Source organism: Camelus bactrianus, chromosome 16, assembly GCF_048773025.1.
Source record: "Camelus bactrianus isolate YW-2024 breed Bactrian camel chromosome 16, ASM4877302v1, whole genome shotgun sequence".
Lineage (NCBI taxonomy): Eukaryota > Metazoa > Chordata > Mammalia > Artiodactyla > Camelidae > Camelus > Camelus bactrianus.
The window spans coordinates 39,209,170-39,229,589 of NC_133554.1; the positions used below are offsets into that span (position 1 = coordinate 39,209,170).

The following is a 20,420-nucleotide window of genomic DNA, read 5'->3' on the forward strand; positions in this document are numbered from 1 at the left end:
AGCTCCCTCAGAGCTCCCTGGGGACAGGCAATGTGTGGACGCAGTTGATGGATGGCCTGATGGGCAGGGTGGCCGCCAGGAGCTGTCCCCGTGGGGTTAGAGTTGTCAGGGTACCCCGCCCAGGAGCCTGGAGGAGGCGGGAAGACTCTTTTCTTGGCATGAAACTGGGATTAGAACTGCTGCCAAGAAAAGGAGCAGAAGTAGGAGTGGGAGGAAGAGGAGGAGATAGAGGAGGAGAGCCGCAGAAGAGGCTGCAGCACTCCCACACCAGCTCTGGGGTCCGTCCCAGGAAGCCGCAATGCTGGGCTCCCTCGGCTCCTCTCTGCTGTGGCCTGAGTCCCTACCACCTTTCCAGGTAGGAAAAGACCAGGGGCTTCTCTTAACCCCATTGTCCTGTCAGATGGCTCTAAGAGACTCATGAGGATGAGGCGCTCTACTATGTCCCCTGCCCGGTCCCACAGGTGAAGGAAGAAGTCCTCTGGGCACCAGCTGGGTTTGCTCCACAGGGACAAGAATAAGTCAGCATTTCAAGGATACCAGCTGTAACATGGAAACCACTGGGGCCTCCAAATCTAAGCCATCCACTTCCCCAGGGATGGGATAGCAGCAGTTAGCTGCGAAGGGAGAGTGGCTAGGAAATTTGAGATGCCAGGATGATCCCTGCGCTATAAAGACAAAACTAAACAGCGTCTGGGATGCCAGGCCCAGGGCCCCACGGAGGCCTGCTCTGTAATTCAGCAGGGAGCTGGCAACAATTCCCCAGGGGGATTCATTCTTTAAGAATAAGAAAATTCCATCTGTTACAAGCAATGGTAGCCTGGTAGAAGCAGACAGACTTGGCAACATGGTATGATCTTTGGTTCTGAGATAAAGACCACTGCCTCTAAGCTGTGGTTCCCTGAGTTCAGTCTAGCCTGGTGGCTAACCCATAGTAGGTGCTTGATGTGCGTTTCCGGAAATAACAAGTCCGGGTCCTTCCCTGGACTCCGTGACAGGCTCCCTCTCACTCACAACCCCTTCCTGACTAGCAAAGCTGCCTGACCCCACCAGCCCCAGGGTAAAAGAACATCTGGAACCCAATTCCAGTGCTTCCTGCCAGAGCCTGACCCTGCCGCTCCCAGGCCCTCCAGGCCCGAGATGCTGCCAGGCTGGATAGCCATCTGAGCATCCACTTCCCCTCCCCGGGAGAAAGCTAGCACCAGGACCCTGCCTGCTTCCTTAGCATTTCCTCCCACTTCTGACTTTGACGCATCTGGCTGGTCACTTAGTGCTGAAAGGTCCTGGCCAGGCTGTGCAGTGTTCAGGCTGCAGGGACCAGATCTGGACAGTCCTAAAACCTCCAGCTGGGAGAAAGGGATGGCCAGAGGCCAACTTGTCCCTCATATACTGTCTCTAGGCAGAACATTCCAAACTAATATGTAGCCACTCTATGAAAAGACCCCTGGCGTTAGAGATCTCCGTCCTGCTTAGAGATGTGCATACATCTAATCTCAATCTCTTCTGGTCCTCTGTCACCCTCTTCTGTGGCTATTTCGTGTGGGCAGGATAACAGCTGGGATCTCAGGGACAGTCAAGTCATACTCTCTCTGTAGGGTTGATCCTTGTTGCCTTTCCAGGGCTGTGCTTTTTCTTCTTCTCGGAGATAATAAAGACTCTTGGAGCCCAGGTGATCTCTAAAAATCAGATCCAGTCACTTCCCTGTTGAAAACCCTACAATCATCCCATTTCACTGGGATAAGATCTAGGCCCTTACCATCATTTACAAGGTCCTCCATGATCTGACCCCTGTTTATCTCTGCAACCTTAACCTGGTCTTCAACTCCTCACTCACTCAGGAGTAAAAGGAAGCCTGAGGTCATCGCCCCAGGAGCTACCAAAGCAGTTGCACATCACAGATGTTCCACATGAGCCCTGATTTGAAATAATTTATCTTCTTTTCACCTCCAATATCTAAATAATGGAAATCCTATATTTCAGTTCAGATACCAGTCTGGACTTATAGTAGTCCAGATCATCTCTCATACCTGAAGTGGCATATGTTAGCCTCTATGCCCCAATTTAGGGCTCAGGAAATATGGTGCCTAAACCTCTAACCTACCCTAGTATCAGGAAGCTTGTATCGCCAGGTATCACACCTGCTGAGGTTGCTCCTCCCCACAGGTCAGGTAAATTGTCCTGGAGTCCAAGGAGTGGCATGGTTTTACCACTCCCATACTCGCTAGGCCCTGACAACAGCTCTTGGTTACCCAACCATCCTCCCAAGTACAATCACCGGAGATGCCAACATCCCCAACCCCTGCTCGCCCCTGGATGCCCTGGTAAACACTCACATGGGCTGGCTCCCTGCGGGGTCCCTCACCACTCCGCAGCCAGCTCCGGCTCAGCTCACTGAGCTCTGGGATGGGCTGCACCTTGAGCCGCACACTGTCCCCAGACTGCCGGATCATCTCCACAATCTCATCCCTGGACTTGCTCTCCACGTTGTGCCCATTAATCTCCACCAGACGATCACCTGGCACCAGCCCCAGGGCCAAGTCTTTGGTGCCCGCACCGGGCTCAGCAAAGTGAACCACCTTCCGATAGACCTGTCCCTCGGGGCCCCGATCCAGCATGGTTGTGCGCCGCAGGGAAAAGCCAAAGTCCCCTGTGGGCCGACGCTGCAGTTCCAGCTCCCGGAGGGCAGGGGGTGGTGGGGGTACCACGGGAGGCAAGCGCAGGTCAGCCGGGAACCTTTTAGACACCAGCTCAGGGACTCGGGACCGAGGTCCTGGTCGAGGGATGCCTGGGCCAGGATGTTGCATCAGCTGTCCCTCTAGAGTCCTCACCTCCACCTGTGGAGACGGGGCTGCAGAGTGCTCCGAGGGGGTGGAGGTTTCTGAGGCACTCTCATCCCGGCTGCGCTGCGAGAAGGAGAAGCGCTTGACAATCATCTGTGAGTTCTGCTTAGCCAGGGAGCCAAACTTGGCTGCCCGCTGCAGCACAGAGCCGCGTAAGCTGCCTTCCTCACCCTTGAGGTCATCACTGGAGCTGGCGGTGCTCAGGTGGCCTGAGTCCAGGATGACGCTGCCCCTGTTGCTGTCGGAGTCAATGTCGGTCAGGTGCAGGTCAGAGCCGCTGGCCACTTTGATGGGGATGGGATTGGAGATTTCCAGGCGTGTCTTAGATTCACGCTTGGAGGAGCGGTTCAGATTGAAGAAGCCACGTCGCAGGCTCATCTCTTCCAGGCTCCGCAGCTCCGCCGCTGACATCCGCTCCTTCTTCTCCTTTTTCTCCTTCTTCTCCTTACGCCCGCCATCTTTGTCCTTGTCTTTCTTCATTAGGTTAAACATGGTGGCAATGCTGGCTCTAGGGGTGGCAGCCCCAGAGGATTATAGGTGCTTAGCACGGGGCCTTTGTGTCCCACCTTGCTCTGCAAGGAGAAACAGAGAGGGAGAGAAAGGTTATTCAAGCAGGGCCTCCTCTGTCTCCAGTCCAGACGTGGCCAACTAATGAGCGCAGCTATCTCTCACTGAGTACCAGCTATGTGCCCGGTGCTCTGCTCTACATAATACTATCCCAGTTAAGTTAACCTCATAACGCTGCTATGAGTAGGTCTAATACTACCCCCATTTTATAAATAAGGAAACTTGAGGTTTCGATAAGGTTATAAAAGCCCAAACTCCAAAGTCTCTCATTTCCTGTAATCCCTGATAGACCCAGGCTTAGGTGTGCCTGACAGTGGCATCTGGGGGATCTAACCTTCTGGTAAGAGGATGCCATTAAGCCAGCCTGGAACCCAACTTAAGATTCAAACACAAAGGAAAAAGGAAAGGAGCTCTGAGCACCATCCCCTCCCCAAGCAACAGAACTCACAGGGTCCTGGGCTCTTCCCTAAGCCTGCTTGGAAAACAGCAGCCTTAGCCACTGTCTGACAGAAGACCTCAGAGAACGAGCACTTATTTAACGACTACCACTCGCCAGGCATAATGCCAGGCACATTACACCCACTATCTCATTTGAAACTCACAGCATCCCTGCAAGGTAGGTATCATTATCTCCACTTTCAAACAGGGCTGAGAAAATTAAGTATATGTTACTTGTCACACAGCTAATAAGTGGCAACTGCAGGATTCAGTGGCAAATACTGTTTTCTTTCTAGGGCCTGGGAGCCCAAAGTGAAACAGGGAGGGAAGTAAGGGGAAGTTCCAGACTGAACAGAGGACAGACAGTTGTGAGGTGGGGGTGGAGGTGGGGTCTGCTGGATAAACAGGATCCTGAAAAACTCACATCCTTTTCCCCAGACCAACACCTAAATATAGCCTCGGGAAGAAAGTTGCGGCAGCCTGAGAGAAAAACCCCCGTTCCAGGGCTTGAGTGCTTGTGGCACCGACCTACTCCCATCCCTCTGCACACCCGACTGGGGATAGGACGGAGAAAAGCCTGGTGGGGGTGGAATAGAGAGAGCCTGCCTTGTTCTAACCAGCAGGGAACAAGAAGTAGGCCATACCACCTAATTAGAAATTAAATGTAATTTTTTTCCTTTCTCCATGAAGGTCCCCCACCCTGACTTCTAGACACAGGACCTACAAGCTTACTCTTTGCAGCAATGAAGCCCTGGAGAGGCCTTCCCTCTCTGTGTACCCCACCCCCATAAACAAGCAAGGCCCACCAGGCTCCCCATTCTACTAACAAGGACCCCCCAACACAGGTTCAACTCCTAAGAAGGCATCAAGGCCAGGAACACCCAAGGGCCCAAGGACCCCAGGGCCCCAGCTAAGTGACTCTCCCAGCCCTCCTCCCAGCACCTTGACCCACGTGGTTCCCGAGAGATCAATGTATCCTCTCTAGAGCAGTGCTGTCCAAAAGAAATATAATTCAAGTCACATACGTAATTGTTAATTTTCTAGTAGCCACATTTAAAAAGATAAAAAGAAACAGGTGAAATTAACTTTAACAGTATAGTTTAATATAAATACATCTAAAATATTATCATCTCAACATGTAATCTGTATTAATAATATTGAGATATTTTACATTCTCTTTTCCTTTAAATCTTTGAAATCCAGTGCGTAGTTAACACTTAGAGCACATCTCAGTTCAGACTAACCACATTTCAAGTATTCAACAGCCCTGTGTGACTTGTGGATATCAGATTGGACAGTGCGAATTCTAGAGAAATCCTGAGTTGTAGAGCATCTCCAAAGAGGTGGGAAATCTGAGCAGGCCCAGTCACCTGCACCCTGTGGACCTAGCAGGTGCCCCCCCCCCCACTCTGGCCTCAGTTTCTACATGGTAAAACAAAGTTCCCTCTAAATTTTTTGGTTCTAAACGCTCCATGCACAGTACTTGGGAGTAGAAGACAGGAAATCTAGGGCCCAAGAAGTGCAAAGCCAGAGACAGCCTTGGCCAGCTGAGTTTGGACTGATTTGGGGTGGGGGAGTGCCTGGCAGCAAGCACCTCTCTTCAGGGCTCTACTTTAATATGGGGAGTCTCTCCTCTCCTCCTGAACATTGATGGAGGTGTGGACAGACCGACCATATGCCAGGACATGGGATCTTTGGCTGGGCACTGCTCACCTTTTCTCTCAGCCATCACAACATGCACTCTCTTAAAAGGCTGTTTTAAAAGATGGCTCCAGGGGCACCTGTGGGGGAAATGAAGAAAGAAACCCATGCGAGGGACTTGGAGGGAACAAACGAGTATCTTGGCCTCAGCCCAGACACAGAGAATCCCACTGCCTACAATGCTGTCCCATCAAGACACCTTTTATGGTCTCCAATTCTCAGTCTGCAGTCCCTACCCAATCCTGGCTCTCTGCTGGGGGCTAGATATCTGAGCAGTATCAACGGAAAACAGCCCCCAGCATCCTAGAATTTTTGGGCTGTCTTGGCCAAAGCTTTTCCCTCACTCATTGCAACAGGCAAAAACAACAGTCATGGCAGCAGCACAGGGGGATAGGGCTGGCAGGAAATGCTAGGAGATCTGGTATCTAGGCCTGGATCTGCCAATAAATTGCTAGGGGACCTTGAGCCTGTCACTTTGCTCAAGGTTGGACTAGATGATCTAGGTCTCTTCTAGCTCTAAAATTCCAAATATCTAAGTCTCTTGTGGACACAGGTTACTTATTAACTTTCTGCCAAAGTCATCCCAACCCTGGGGCCTTTGGAGGCTGGGTCCATTTCAGCCTTTCCCTCATCACCCCTGTCCTGCCACTGTTATCTGCACAGCTCACAAGGTACCCCTTCCCCACTGCTGTCCCTACAGTTGCCAGACCTGGTCGTGGCCTCTGTTCTCTCCACATGTTGAGAGCTACCTGCAGCCTACCCCCTCTACCCAGGGTCAGACCTACAAGGCACCTGCAGCTGCTCCTATGCTTCTCAGCTCCCAATTCGCCGGAGACCTGGGCTCTGTCAACTTCCTGTAGACCCTGGACTTTCCAGCATCTCCTGTTCTCAGGTCCAAAGTCTCTAGCAGCAATGACATCACTGCCTCCTGACTCTCCATTCCAGGCTGCAGTCTCTACCTGCCTCCCCTTCATCTCTTACCCTCTCCAGTGTTAGGTACTTTACAGTTTTTCTGACCTCCTCCTCTGCCTTTCTCCCCTCACCCTACTCTAGGAGGCCTTTCCTAATTTTAAGTGCAGGGAAGGTATGTCTGTAAATTAGAGTATATACTTATATCATCCTGACCCTGGTGTCCCCCAAATCGAAGTACCATTGACTCAGTCAACTCAGCTGCTTTAAGACTGAAGACATTTTGAGGGCAAGGACCACTCAGCTAAAATACACATGTATCAATTCATCAACACGAGAAACAAATTACATATTCATATGATGGAACACTATCCCAGCAATAAAAAGGAAACTACTGATACACACAACAGGGATGAATCTCAAAAACATTATGTTAAGTAACTGTAAAAGAAGCCTTTGACATACTGGTATGATAACTATTTATATGAATTTCTAGTATAGGCAAAAGTAACCTAGGGTTAAAAAAAATCAGAACAGTGGTTACCTCTGGGAAGTAGGGGTACGGTGGAAAAGGGCATGAGGGAACTTTCTGGGATGATGTTCATGCTACATACCTTGATAAGCGTTTAAGTTGACATATATTTTTTAAAAATGTAATTATGACTCTCAAATATGTACATATTTTATTTGTCAATAGTCATCAAATAGTTCACATGAGATTTGTGCATTTCATTGTGTGAGGTAATCATTCAAAGGCAAAAAAGAACTGTAAACAAATACTGACCTCTTGTTGATGATATGTATGGTAAAGTATTGGGGGCAAAATATATTGGTGTATGCAACTTACTTTAAGATGCATCAAAAATGTAAGATGGCTTTAAAAAAAGGTAAGATGGCTTGATGGTTGGATCAAGGGATAATGATGTGATAAACAAGAATAGTAAAATTTTCACTGTAGAGTCTGGAGGGTGAAGGGTGTTCACTGTTAAATTCTTTAAGTTTTCTGAGTGTTTATGATAAAATGTTGGGGGAAATATGTATTTATCAATCACCTACTAAATGCAAGGGATATAAAGATAAAATTCATGAAACAGTTTAGGCTTCACATGTCAGGTAACAAAGCTGGGAACAAATTCAAGTTAATAGTGATGCAATTTTGGACAAGTCGTTTAAGGCCTTGGTGTCTCCATTTTCCCATTTTTTAAATGGAGATAATAATAGTATCTACCACATAAGGCATGGGAATTAAATAAAATATGTATATATGCCCTTCATATAGCCCAGAGTAAACCCTCAAGAATGGTACCCAATAGTAGCAAGGCACATTCTTGCCATCTAAATGGGATGGTAGAGAGGATAATAAAATACACAAATGACTCTCAGCACAAGTATGACTAAAATAAGTCTAGACATTAATGCTGGACAGGACCTTTGTATATGAGAAGTAAAGCTCAAAGAAGTGAAGGCAATCCAGTGAGCACATGGCCAAGCTGGATCACACTGGCTCAAGTCCAGAGGCCTCATACAACTACTGCCAAGATAAGGACAAGCAATTCATAGATGCAGAAATGCAAATGGCCAACAAACATGAACAGGTACTCAGCCTCAGTAACAGCCACAGACATGTGAAATAAAATAGAGGTATACTGTGTTCACTTAGCAGTTCAATTAAAAAAACAAAAACAAAACAAGACTAATAGCACGAGTCAATTAGAAGATGGGAAGCAGGGTGTCTCACTCCTTGACAGGACAATTCTACTTGTAAGACATCTATAAATACATTCACACAATAAACATGGCTAATCTTTGCAGCATTGTTTACAATAGCATTGTTCTAAATTGTAGAACTAGACAGTTATTTAAAAGAATGAGGTAGATTTGTGTATACTGACCTGGAGAGATTCTGTACTATATTGTTAAGTGAAAAAAAGCAAGTAGCCAGACAGTATATAATTTTTAATAAAAATTTTAAAACTATGTATATGTGTGCGTATGTACACATGTACATTATGTGTAATATTTGCATATGCATAGGAAAATGTATGCTTTAGGGAAGAGACAAGGATTTTGGAGGGGCCAAAGTAGACTTGTGTTTAGTCTATATTGTTTTAATTTTTTACCATGAGAATATTTAGCTGGTAGGGGTATGTGTGTATGTGTGTGTGTGTGTGTGTGTGTACATTTAAGCCTAGGGGCTTTAGATAGTAGAATTATATATAATTTTTTTTCTACTTTTCTTCTTGTTTTTTATTTCCCACAGGAAAAAAATTAATATTTTTATATAAAATTTCATTTATGTAACATACAATATATTAAACTATAAATATATAATATATAAAATATTTATAACAAGCTTTAAAAAAATAGTCTGGAATGATCCATTACATAAATTTATCGGTTTTCTCTGCAGAGTAGGAACAGAGGGGTAACACTTCAGTTTTCTACCTAGTAAACTTGCTATAGATTAAACCTTTTTTCAGCATGTTACTTTTGTGATTTTAAAGATTAAAAAAGAAAAAGAAAGGTTTGACAAAGCAGTAAGCAATCCATTTTGCATTAAAGCTGTGAACAGGTTTGCAGTAGCAAGTTCAAAGCATGCCCTCTGGAGCCCTGAAAAAGTTTCAGTGACTTGGGGGACTTGGTTAAAATAGATCTCACTGGTGTCTTGTGGCTTTAAGTAGGGACGGATTTAAATGGGTCACCCTGCAGCTGGCAAAGTAGAAACCCCAGGAAATGGAAACTATAACGTTAGAATCCCAAGACAAGGGCGCCCAGACTTGGCTGCTGTGGGTGGATACTTAAAACGGTCGGTCCCCCGCACCCCCACCCCCAGACCACACTCATAAATAAATACAAAGGAAATACTTTCCCAAGAGAGCCGGCCTCTCTCGCTTGGCCTCTGACCTCCCTAAGCGGCTGTTTCCTAGGGCCGGAGGCCTCGATCGGGGCACCGGCCCCCACAGAGGACTGCACGAGCGGCCCAGTGGTGCTCGCCCGGCACCTGGCTCGGCCCGGCCTGGCCCGAGTGGTGCAGGGTGACGCCTGTCGCCGCGGAGCTCCTTCCCCGCCGGTCCTGCGGAGCTCCGCAGCGCCCCGTGTCTCACTGCCAGGTCACACGGAGCTTATCTGGCTCCAGGTGTGCTCACTCACTCCGACTGCACGCTTCTCACATGACATCAGCCGGCTCGCCCGCTCCCTGCTCTGCTCGCAGCAGCGCCGGAAACCCAGCGGCCCTCGGCACCTCCAGGCAGCCTTGCCGGCGCAGCTGCAGCCCCGCGGCGCCTCCGCTACGATACCGTCTCCACTGGAACGCAGCAATCCCGCAGGCCCCGGGAGACGAGAGAGCGGGAGAGGTGCCAGCCACCCTGCCAGGTCCCCGGTGGCTCTTCCAGAGCCTGCCGCAGCCCGCTGGGCTCTGAGCTCAGCTAACACTGCCCACCCCACTACACCCCACCTTCTGTGTGACCTTGAGCAAGTTCCGTCCGCACTCTGGGTCTTAGCTATTCCAACTCAAGCATCTCCATGGGCCTGAGACTTTAGATTTAGTTCCAGGCCCTTGCCTTTGCTAGAGAAGTATTCTGCTCAGCCACAAACTGCAGGTTCTAATCCCACACTCCCTCTGATTTGCTGTGTGACCTAGAGCCCAGCATCCAACATCTCTGAATACCAGAAAATAATAAAAATAATTCCTTGTAAGTGATAAAGTACTTGGCTGAGAGAAAGGGCCCTAGGCCCTGTAAAATCGTCAGTCCACAATTTAAACTGCTGCCTGACTGTAAATTATTTGAATTGTCAAGGGAATGTGGATAATTTACAAGCCACACAATTCCTACCTCAAGAGAAAGGGCAGGAAAGTGGGGGCAGGGAGAGTGGAGGCTTTCCATGTCTGCTCCCCTCCCCTCCCAGTTCAGCTCTTGCCACTGCACCACCCCACCCCCTAATTCAGGCTGCCTTAGAAAATGGTGATGGGGAGGTGAGGTGCAGTAAGCAGATCTTAAAGAACCATGGGCCTGAGCCAAAGCAGAACTTAAAAGCTCTATCAAGCCCCCAACCCAAGTCCTGGGAAACCTGTTAATCATAGCACAGGGTGGGCTGGGCCCTCCTATCCCCTCAAACCTTTCAGCTACCTCAAGCCAGAGTGCCTCAGTTCTACCCACCACACCCAGGCGAGGCCTGGGGCCCAGAGCCACCATCAGGACACTGCTTACATGGATGCTCTGGCTCCAGTCTGTGATGTCCACTCCAGATGAGGGAGGTCTGACTGGGGACAGACCTCTGGTTGAGAAGCAGTAAGAACAGCCCTCCTGCCCTGGGGACAGGTGACAGACCAAGTCCGGGTTAAGGCTTCCTGAGATCCAACAACTCTCTGCTCCACCCGAATAGGGTGGATTCTTCCTTTCACATAAGCCCCAGTTCTGCCCCTCCCAGTTCACCTTCAGGTACCTGTCTCTGGGGAACCCCAGAGTTTTCAGGCCCAACTTCTGAAGACACATGCAACCCTCAATGAGCAGCCTCAAGCTAGGCCAGTGAAGGGAGCTCCAGGCAACAGGCTGACTGTCCAGACTGCCAGGCAGTGACGTTGAGGGACCAGGCAGGAGTCAGGAAGGGCACAATCCACCTGAGGGCTTCTCAGGAGAGCCTGGAGCATGGGAGGAAGCTGAGCCAGGCCAGGAGAGAGTAAACAAACTAGATCCTCAGAGCTGCCGGGCACCAGGTCATCAACTGTTCAAAGCTCAAAGCTCCCACAGGAAGTGACCATCAGCACTCTACCCCTCCCTCACATCTGTGACCCTTCTCATTCCCCTAACCCCCAACACAATAGTTTCCCCCATCATCTTCCTGGAATTGAAGCCCCGACTCCAATGTTTCCAACCCCAAATGGACAAGCACACCTCCACCCGAAGCTATATATAACCAGTCATGTCCAGCAACCAGGAGGACGTTTCCTGGAAAGTTCTCATCACAAAAGGACAGAGGGGAAGCTGAGGAGGTGGCAGGTCACTGACAAAGAGCCAGGGAGGTCTGTCCGGAAGCCAGAGACCTCAGGAGAGCAACTTTCAATATCCCCAAATAGAAAGTAGCCCCTGAACTAATAGGGTGGGGAACATGACGCAAGGCTGGGCCCACTGCCATGACAGCAGGATACCAATCTGCCCAGGAAAAGGGCTCCAGACCTGGTAAGCATGTGGGAAGGCAGCTTGAACCTCTAGATTCAATGTCTGGCTAAGGTGATCTTGCTCTTAATCGCCTGGATGACCTTCTTTGCCTTCCAGCATGGCCCCCGTGCATACACACTCGTCACAGTTCACTCTCCATTGGGGGATTTACCAGGCCTCCACAGCCACAGACATGCCAGGCACTCCAAAAGGCAAAACGAACCCACAAAAATCATTGGCCAGTGAAGGGGGAAGGGAATCCAATTCCATAACCTGGGTGGACCATCTGAGGGCAAAAAGGTCGTAGGCAGGAAAGCTCCTCCCAGGAAGCATCGTCCCTGGCTTCCCTACACAAACAAACCATGAGGACACTGCCAAACACATGCCAGGTTGGCCAAGTGACCAGGCAAAGGGAGTACCGTTCAAAAAACCAACTGGCAGCCTCCCCCATCCTCACCCTCCCCACCCCACCCCACCCCCAGCTCATTCTGGCGGGCAGCATTTCCAGCTAATCAGCAGGACACATGTGCCTTGCAACAGGGTGACACCCCCATTCCCCCACCCCACCCCCACCCCCAAACAAAGCTCCAATGTGTGGTGTGTCCCTGCAGGCCTTATCTCAGCCAGGAACATGACCCACTCCTCACCAGGCTTGGTACCAGTAGCACCCCAACACGGGGGTGGAGGGCAGCGAACCTTACCACCTCCTCGTCCCATTGGCGAAACAACTGGCATGACAGGTTCGCAGGGCGGGGCGTCAGGGCAGTCTCTCCCAGAGGCCTGGGGCAGGCTGTCCGACCTTCCCACACGAACCCCACCCCTTGGCAGGGAAAGGTGAGGTGAGCAGCCAGTCGCAGGGGACAGCCTGCACTCCCTAATCCCCAAAGCCTACTGTTCACCTCCCCACCCCCCCCATCTTCTGTCCCAAGGGGAGGGGGCCCGGGAAAGCGGGGTCTCCATTGTTTTGCCAGCTGTCTGGCAGCTGCTCCTTTGAGAGGAGCCCGCTGTCGGCCTGGCAGTGAAAGGGTGAAGGCCGCTGGGAGGGATAAAGGGCTCGGAGGAGGTGCTCGCCTTCCCCGCCGCCTTCCTCAGGGCTTCGGTCGGTCGGTCTCTCTGGGGGGCCTGGGCCTCGCCCCGAGAAGTCCCCTACCCCCCAGGCTGCAGCCTCCACCCCGCATCTCGGGGCCACCTGGGCTCCCGCGAGCCCTCAAAGCCTCAAACTGAAGGCTACCCTGCCCGGCCTCCCCGCGCCCCTCAAGCTGGCAAAAGGGGCCGGAGCTCGCCCTCCCACCCGCGGTCCCGTTCGGCGAGCTGCGCGGTGGGGCCAGGGACCGGAGCCGGGAGTCCGGGCCGCCGCTTCCAGGGGACAGGGGAGGAGGAGGAGCCCGCGGGCCCCGCCGCCCGCCCGCCTTCCCGGCTCGAGCACACCCCGTCGCCCCACCACTCCGGGCCTGGCCCGCCACCGAGCGGCCTCCCCCGCCGCCCCGCACTCACCGGCCGCCGGAGCCCGCCCGGCCGGCAGCAGGAGCGGAGACGCGGCATCCAGCGGCCCCGGCCCGGTCCGGGCTGGAGCGCAGCGCGGCGCAGCGCAGCGCCGCCCCCCACGGCCGCGCGAGCCGAGCCGAAAGGGAGCTCCCTGCTGGCGGCTCCGGGGATAAACGGCCAGCCTTCCTGGCAGCGCCTGGGCGCTCCTCCAGAGCGGGCCAGGAGGGCACTGGGCGCTGAGGGCACCGGGCACTGAGGACACTGGCGCTGCCCTGAAGACCTCTGTCCGGGTCCGAGAGGCCCTGCCTTGGAGGTCCTGTCTGCACTGGGCACTGAAGGCTGCTGGGCGTGCCCGGGGCTGGGCCAGGGTCATGCTGAGTATACAGAACACGCTCTATCTGAGGCGGGCACTGGTGGACTCTGCTATGTCCAAGACGGTGCTGCCCGGGGCAGTGCTCTCCAGAAGGAGCAACTGAGTCTTGCAGGCCACATCTTCCCAGGTTGGCTCTGCAAGGCAGACAGAGAACGCTGCTGGAGGATGCCAGATGGCCTAGTCCATAGCAGGCACTGCCTGCCATGCCCAAGGTGGCACTGGCAGAATGTACTCCCCAAGGTGGACACAGGCTCCTGGTGGCTTGGTCTGAGAGAGCTCTGCCCCAGGTGGAGCTGCCTAAGGGGTGAACCAGGGCCCAGGGGACACTGCCACAAGAGGCACTTGCTCCCTAAAGGAGTCCAACAATGCCAAGATTAACACCTTTCCGAAGCTCTTTGGAATGAGGTCTGCCTCTGGGTCCCTCATGTCCTATAAATATCAGGTGAGCTGCTCTACCTAGTGAGTGAGAAGGAATTTTAGACTTTCTGGATGAGGCTAGAGGTATTTAGAGACCAGGCCTCCAAGATAGGTGCTATGACTTGAGCTTGGAGAGAGAGAGAGAACATTTCTCTCTCATTAAGAGAGGTGAACACTTCTACAGGCAGTGTCCATAATGAAGGGAGATACCCCAGAATGTGGAAGAAACTGGGTGGGGTGGTGCAGGAAAAAGGGTGTAGCAGACAAGGGCAGCTGCTTCCATAAACAGCCCAACCAGGAACTTCTCCAGGCAGAGGTGGCTCAACCTGACAGACCAGGGAAGATTCAAGCAAGGGGGCTCAGGAACTAAGAGCTGAGTAAGAGCTAGGAGACCCTGAGGAGTAGACCACACCCAGAATGTGCATTTTGGATAAAGGAATAGTATGCACCCCAAACTCAATCCAACACACTTTTACTGAGTGCCTGCTAAATGCCAAGGAAAGCACCAGGCACTCTTAGGGACATGGAGATATCAGACTTGGAGACTCTCCAGGGAACTCACATGGTGCAGTGGGGGATGGAAGTGAGCTGTGAGCAGTAGGATTCACCACAATGTCATCACTTGGATGATGAGATAACACTTTGATGGATGACTTATTTGGCTGTAGGAGTGAAAGAAAGCTGCTCTGAGGACATGACATTTGAGTGAAAGCTTGGAAGCTAAGTAGGACAGTGACTATCACTGTTACTTTCTAAGCACCTACTATGTGCTAGACACTATCTCTATTCCTCACACCAAACCTATGAGGGAGATATTATTTTTATAGATAGAGATTAGATGCATGGACCCCAGAGCCAGGTTGCTTGGGTTCAAATCCCAGCTCTGTCAGGTCTAGCTGTGTTACCCTGGGTGACTTACAGAACCTCTCTGTGCCTCAGTTTCTTTATCTAAAAAAGTGAGGTAATAATGCCTACCTCGAAGCTTATTTTGAAAATTAAATGAGTTTAGCCTTTTCAACAGATGGTGCTGGAACAACTGGACATCCACAAACAGAAACAAAAATTGAGTCTAGACACAGATCTTATGCCCTTCACAAAAATCAAAATGAATCATAGGCCTAAATGTAAAACATAAATCCATAAAACTCCTAGAAGATAACATAGGAGGAAACCTATATGACCTTGGGTATGGTGATTTTTTTCACATACAACATCAAAGGAAACACTTTAGGAAAGAAAGGATTAATACCCTGGACTTCATCAAAATGAAAAACTTCTGCTCCATGAAAGACACTGTCAAGAAAATGAGAAGACAAGCCACAGACTGGGAGAAAATATATTCAAAAGACACATCTGATAAAGAACTGTTATCCAAAATATACAAAGAAATCTTAAAACTCAACAATAAGAAAACAAACAAACCAATTTAAAAATGGGCCAAAGACCTGAACAGACATTTCACCAAAGAAGATATACAGATGGCAAATCAGCATTTGAAAATATGCTCTACACCACGTGTCATAGAACATTGCATTAGAATGGCCAAAATCCAGAACACTGACAGCACCAAATGCTGGCAGGCATGTGGGGCCACGGGAATTCTCATTCATTGCTGCTAGGAATGCAAAATGGTACAGCCACTTTGGAAAACATTTGGCAGTTTCTTATAAAACTAAACTTACTCTTCCCATATGATCCAGCAATTGGCCTCCTTGTTATTTACCCAAAGGAGATAAACACTTATATCCACAAAAAGAACCTGTGCACGGATGTTTAGAACAGCTTTATTTATAATTGCCAAAACATAAGAAAACAAGATATCGTTCAGTAACTGAATGGTTAAACTGTGGTACATCCAGACAATGGATTATTATTCAGAAATAAGCCATCAAGCCATGAAAAGACATGGAAGAAACAAATGCATATTTGTTGACTAATTTATTTACTAAGTGAAAGAAATCAATCTGACAGGGCTATATGATTTCAACTCTATGACATTCTGGAAAAGATAAACTGTGGAGACAATAAAGATTGGTGGTTGTTAGGTTGCCCTCGGGGAAGGGAGGGATGAGTAGGCAGAGCACAGAGGATTTTTAGGGCAGTCTCTATATGATACTACAATGATGGATGCATGCATACATTTATCCAAACCCATAGAATGTACAACACCAAGAGTGAACCTCATGTAAACTATAGACTTTGGGTGATGATTTGGGTGTCAATGTAGGTTCAGTTGTAACAAACGCACGAATGTGGTCAGGGATGTTGATAGTGTGGGAGGCTGTGTGGGGGCAGGTGAAGAGGGTATATGGGAACTTTGTACTCTCAGCTCAATTTTACTATAAACCTAAAATTGCTTTCAAAAATAATTTATTAATTTTTGTAACAATTAACTGAGTTAATATGTAAAAAGGACAGTACCCAGCACATAGTAAGCATTCTATAACTTTAGCTTTAATTAGCCTGACTTTCCCAACTCACAGCTATGAAAACTAAGGTACAGGCACATTTGTGACTTGCACACAGCCTGCAAGTGGTAGAGTCAGGATTCAAACTGAGGTCCCCAAGGCTCAAAGCCCACCTTCTTTTCCCTACACCATGGCAATGAATGAATAGGCATATTAACATTGATTTTATTCATGTGTGTCCATGTCTTGGGGTAGCACTTGGGGTAGCACATGGTGCTCCTAAGAGCTCCTCTAGCCTGAACCAGGAACCGATTTCAGAGACCCAGCAAGACAGAAACACCAGAGCAACACCCACAATAACTCTGGCTCATGGTCATTTGTTTTTTTAGTCTTTTACTTCTCAAAGGTCAGGATAAAAGTAAAAGTAAAAGAAATAAAGCACCCTCTCCTCCTCATAGAAAAGTGTCAGATGAGTGTCCACATAAAATAGCACAGATGACCATGGAAAGGCCTGTTTTACCAGAAAACTCCTAAGCTCTTAAAGCTACCTGATTTTAATTGAAAAGTCCTCTGAGCGAGAAACCTGGTAATAATAAAAATCGCTCACATCAACTGAGCCCTCACCGTGGGTCAGCGCTGTGCTAACCCCTTGGCCGGCGTTGTCTCATTTAGTCCTTACCATCACCCTATTAGGGAGGTGATGTTATTATCCCCATTCTGCAGATTAGAAACCATCCTGAGGAAGATGAAATAATTTGCCCAAGGCCACACAGCTACTAAATAGCAGAGTCCAAAATACTTGCTCTGAATCACTCATCTGGGTTGTGTCCTGGACAGACTGAAAAGTGCCTGGGCTTTGGGGCCACATGGCTTGAGAGGCCCTTGTTCTAGCAGCTGCTGGCTAGTTCCTTAAAAGCCTCAACTGCCTTGTCTGTACAATGGGGATAATAATAGTGCTTACCTTAGAAGGGCATGAGAGGATAAAACAAGCAACTTCACTTAGAGTGATTAGCCCAGCATTTGATATATAGTAAGTGGTTAACAGATGTTCACCCTTACTAATCTCTCTGAATCTCTTCCCATCTGTAAAATGGAGGCTGATCATAATATGTAAATCATAGCCTTATTGTGAGGCTTAGAAGAAATGGCAAGTGTAAAGCATGTGAGTGATACTTGTTACATGATAAAGTACCACAATATGACCCTCCAAAAAGGATCATAAATAGTCAAGCCAGTTTTTTTAAAAGCATACCTGCCTGACAGCAAATGATGTTCAGGTGACAAAAGTTTACGTTGAGAGGGGAGGGGTAGATTAGGAGTTTGGGATTAACAGATACACATTACTATATATAAAATAGATAAACAACAAGGACCTACTGCATAGTGCAGGGAACTATGTTCAATTTCTTGTAATGAGCTGTAAAAGAAAAGAATCTGAAAATATGTATATATGTATGTGTAAGTATAACTGGACCGCTTTGCAGTACACCTGAAATTAACATTGTAAATTGGCACTTCAATTAAAAAAAAAAGAATTTTTAAAAAGTACACATTGAATATTGTTCCTTAAAATGCACTTATTAGCATAAGATCTTTTATTCCTTTGCATATATGCTTGAAGTGTGGGTGGAGAATGCTCTCTAGGAAATGTGATGCTAAATTCTTAGGAGAGTACCTGCTGAATATTAGCCCAAAATAAAGAAGCACGTCTCTGCAATGACATAAAAAAGTTTTATTTGGGGAAAGTTCAAACACAGACAAAAATAAGCAAAATAATATAACAAACCCCCAAGTACCCATCACGCAGCTTCAATAGTTATCAACTCATGGAAATCTTTTTTCAACCATACTCCCTTCTACCAATATAACTTTAAAACAAACCCCAGCTATCGTATCATTTCATCTGAAAACATCTCAGTATGTATGTCTAAAAGATAAGGGTTATTTTTTAAACAAAACCACATACCATTGTCATACCTAAACTTTTTTAACAAGTCTCTAATATCATCAAATAATCAATGTTCAAATTCCCAGTTATCTCCATAAAGTTTTTTTAAAAACTGCTGCTTGTTAGAATTGATTCACATGTTGCAGTTAGTTGACATGACTTCTTTTTTTAAACAATTCATTCAATGGTAACTGGTAATCATCAAATTAGCAATAGTTATCTTCAAAAGTTATTCCACTAGCTGTGCTGCAATTTCTCGAGGTTGATCAGTTATAGGAATGGAAACTGGGAGGTTAAGTGATTTGATGAAGTTCTCATGGCAAGTAAGTGGCAAAGAGGCTCAACTTCAAGCCTTATGACTCTGGAAGCCCATGCCCCAGCTGACTCTGCAGCTCTGCTTATAGTTGTCTATGGTCTAGGACGCTGGGCTCGAGGCTGCTGGGGCTCATTGTAGAGTCAGGCAGAGGCCATGAAATTCCTGGGAGTATGGAAGGGGCCCCACAATTATGTGGAGATCAATTCAGAAGGAGTAGGCTGCAGGTTCAGACAAAGGCCAACATGTAAACTGAGGCCATCAAAGATTTGTAAGAGGGGTCATATTCTCTGCAATAGCTGAGCTCTTAAAAAATATTTTTTTCTGTGGTAAAATATACATAACATTTACCATTTTAACCATTTTTAAGTGTATGATTCACTGGCATTAAGTATGTTCACAATATTGTACAACCATCACCACTATCCGTTCCCATTACTTTTTCATCATCCCCAACAAAAACTTCTGTACTCGTTAAACAAAAACTCCCTGTTTCCTTGTCCCCCCCCAGACCCTGTTAACCTCTATTCTACTTTCTGTCTCTATGGATTTGCATATTCTAGGTGCCTCGCATAAGTGGAATCGTACAGTAGTTTTCCTTACATATCTGGCTTCTTTCACTTAGCAAATGTCCTCAAGGTTCAATCATGCTGTTGTATATGTCAGAATGTTCTTCATGTTTATAACTGAATAATATTCCATTGTGTGTAAACACCACATTTGGTTTATCCATTCATCTGTTGATAGATGATTCTTTTCATATTCTTATACTTCTAATAAAGACAATCATATATATCTGTTGCCTTTGTCATTTCAGAGACAAGATGCTATATGCCATCTGAAGAAAGAAGACCATGCCATCTATGAAGTATTCTTCCCCTCAAAATAAAACTCAAATTTGTTCAAGACTCTAGATCTATTTACCAATTTATAGGAAATACAGAGGCCGGAACATCATATTAAACTACTCCCTGGGAATGCAATCAGTCAAGTCCAGACTGTGGGAAATCTATAGGACACATGACCTAGTTTCTTCCACAGATAAGTTGCAGGGGGGAAAATGAAAGAGCTAGAAGAGAAACCTGCAGATGAAAAGATACTTAGAAGCCATGTCCTGTGAATATTCTCACTACTCTGATTTTGTAATAATCAGGACATGCTAAATATTTGCTATACTTAGACCATGACTGTGTCCCCAGACCTACTTCTTTCCTTAGATCTGATTTTATAAATGCTGGTGATAAATCAAACCTGATGTACATGACGTATCTTATGCAGGAAATGTCTGTAACTCTAGGTATCTGATCAACCTCAAGAAATAGACATCAATAGCCTGAGGCCCAAGAAGAACAGTTTCCATTGCAGCAAGCAGGACTCCAGTTAGACCTTGGAAAGAACTTTTTTTTAGCTGTTAAAGGATTGTTAAAAATTGGCCCAAGTTGTGGAAGGAGATGGAGGAATGTCCATCTCTTCTGGTTTTCTGACATGCCTCAGGGGAAGCCCTCTCTGGCCACTCTTAATTCTGGTCTAAAGACATCAAAACTAAAGTAAATCAGCATAGATGAACCGAGCCCGTGTTCTATGCAAAGCACTAAGTTAAGAGCAGGACTGTGTGTCCTATTCCTACAAAGCACAGCATCACCGCCCCCCCACCTCCCGCCTGTGACTGAGGTGCAAAGACCAGTCAGAGACATGTGCAAAGTTACACAGCAGGATGGATTTGAATACCTCTGAAGGCCACAGTAAAGGGGAGTCACAGCAAACAGTGCATGACTAATTATCAAGTGAAATCGTCACGGAGACTCGAAGGGGGAACAGACCAGATGAGGGGTCAAGGAAGGCTTCACAGAAAGAGGCTAGGTTTTGAG

At 47.9% G+C, this 20,420-nt stretch overlaps 1 protein-coding gene and 1 non-coding gene across 8 annotated transcripts in view; one reads left to right on the forward strand and one right to left on the reverse strand.

Moving 5' to 3' along the window:
• MYO18A (myosin XVIIIA) overlaps window positions 1-13,246 on the reverse strand; it is a 90,726-nt gene extending 77,480 nt beyond the window's left edge. For all 7 annotated transcript variants that reach the window (XM_074343150.1, XM_074343148.1, XM_074343149.1 and 4 more), the window contains exons 1-2: window positions 13,103-13,246; window positions 2,331-3,409 (exon numbers count right to left, since the gene is read on the reverse strand). In XM_074343150.1, the coding sequence (XP_074199251.1) occupies window positions 2,331-3,329 (999 nt within the window). In that variant the 5' untranslated portion in view covers window positions 3,330-3,409; window positions 13,103-13,246. The remainder of the gene's footprint in view (window positions 1-2,330; window positions 3,410-13,102) is intronic.
• Window positions 13,247-19,666: 6,420 nt separating this feature from the next.
• LOC123617814 (small nucleolar RNA SNORA72) lies at window positions 19,667-19,798 on the forward strand. The gene has a single exon (XR_006726073.1). It is a non-coding gene; the product is annotated as a small nucleolar RNA SNORA72 (small nucleolar RNA).
• The last annotated feature ends 622 nt before the right edge of the window (window positions 19,799-20,420 follow it).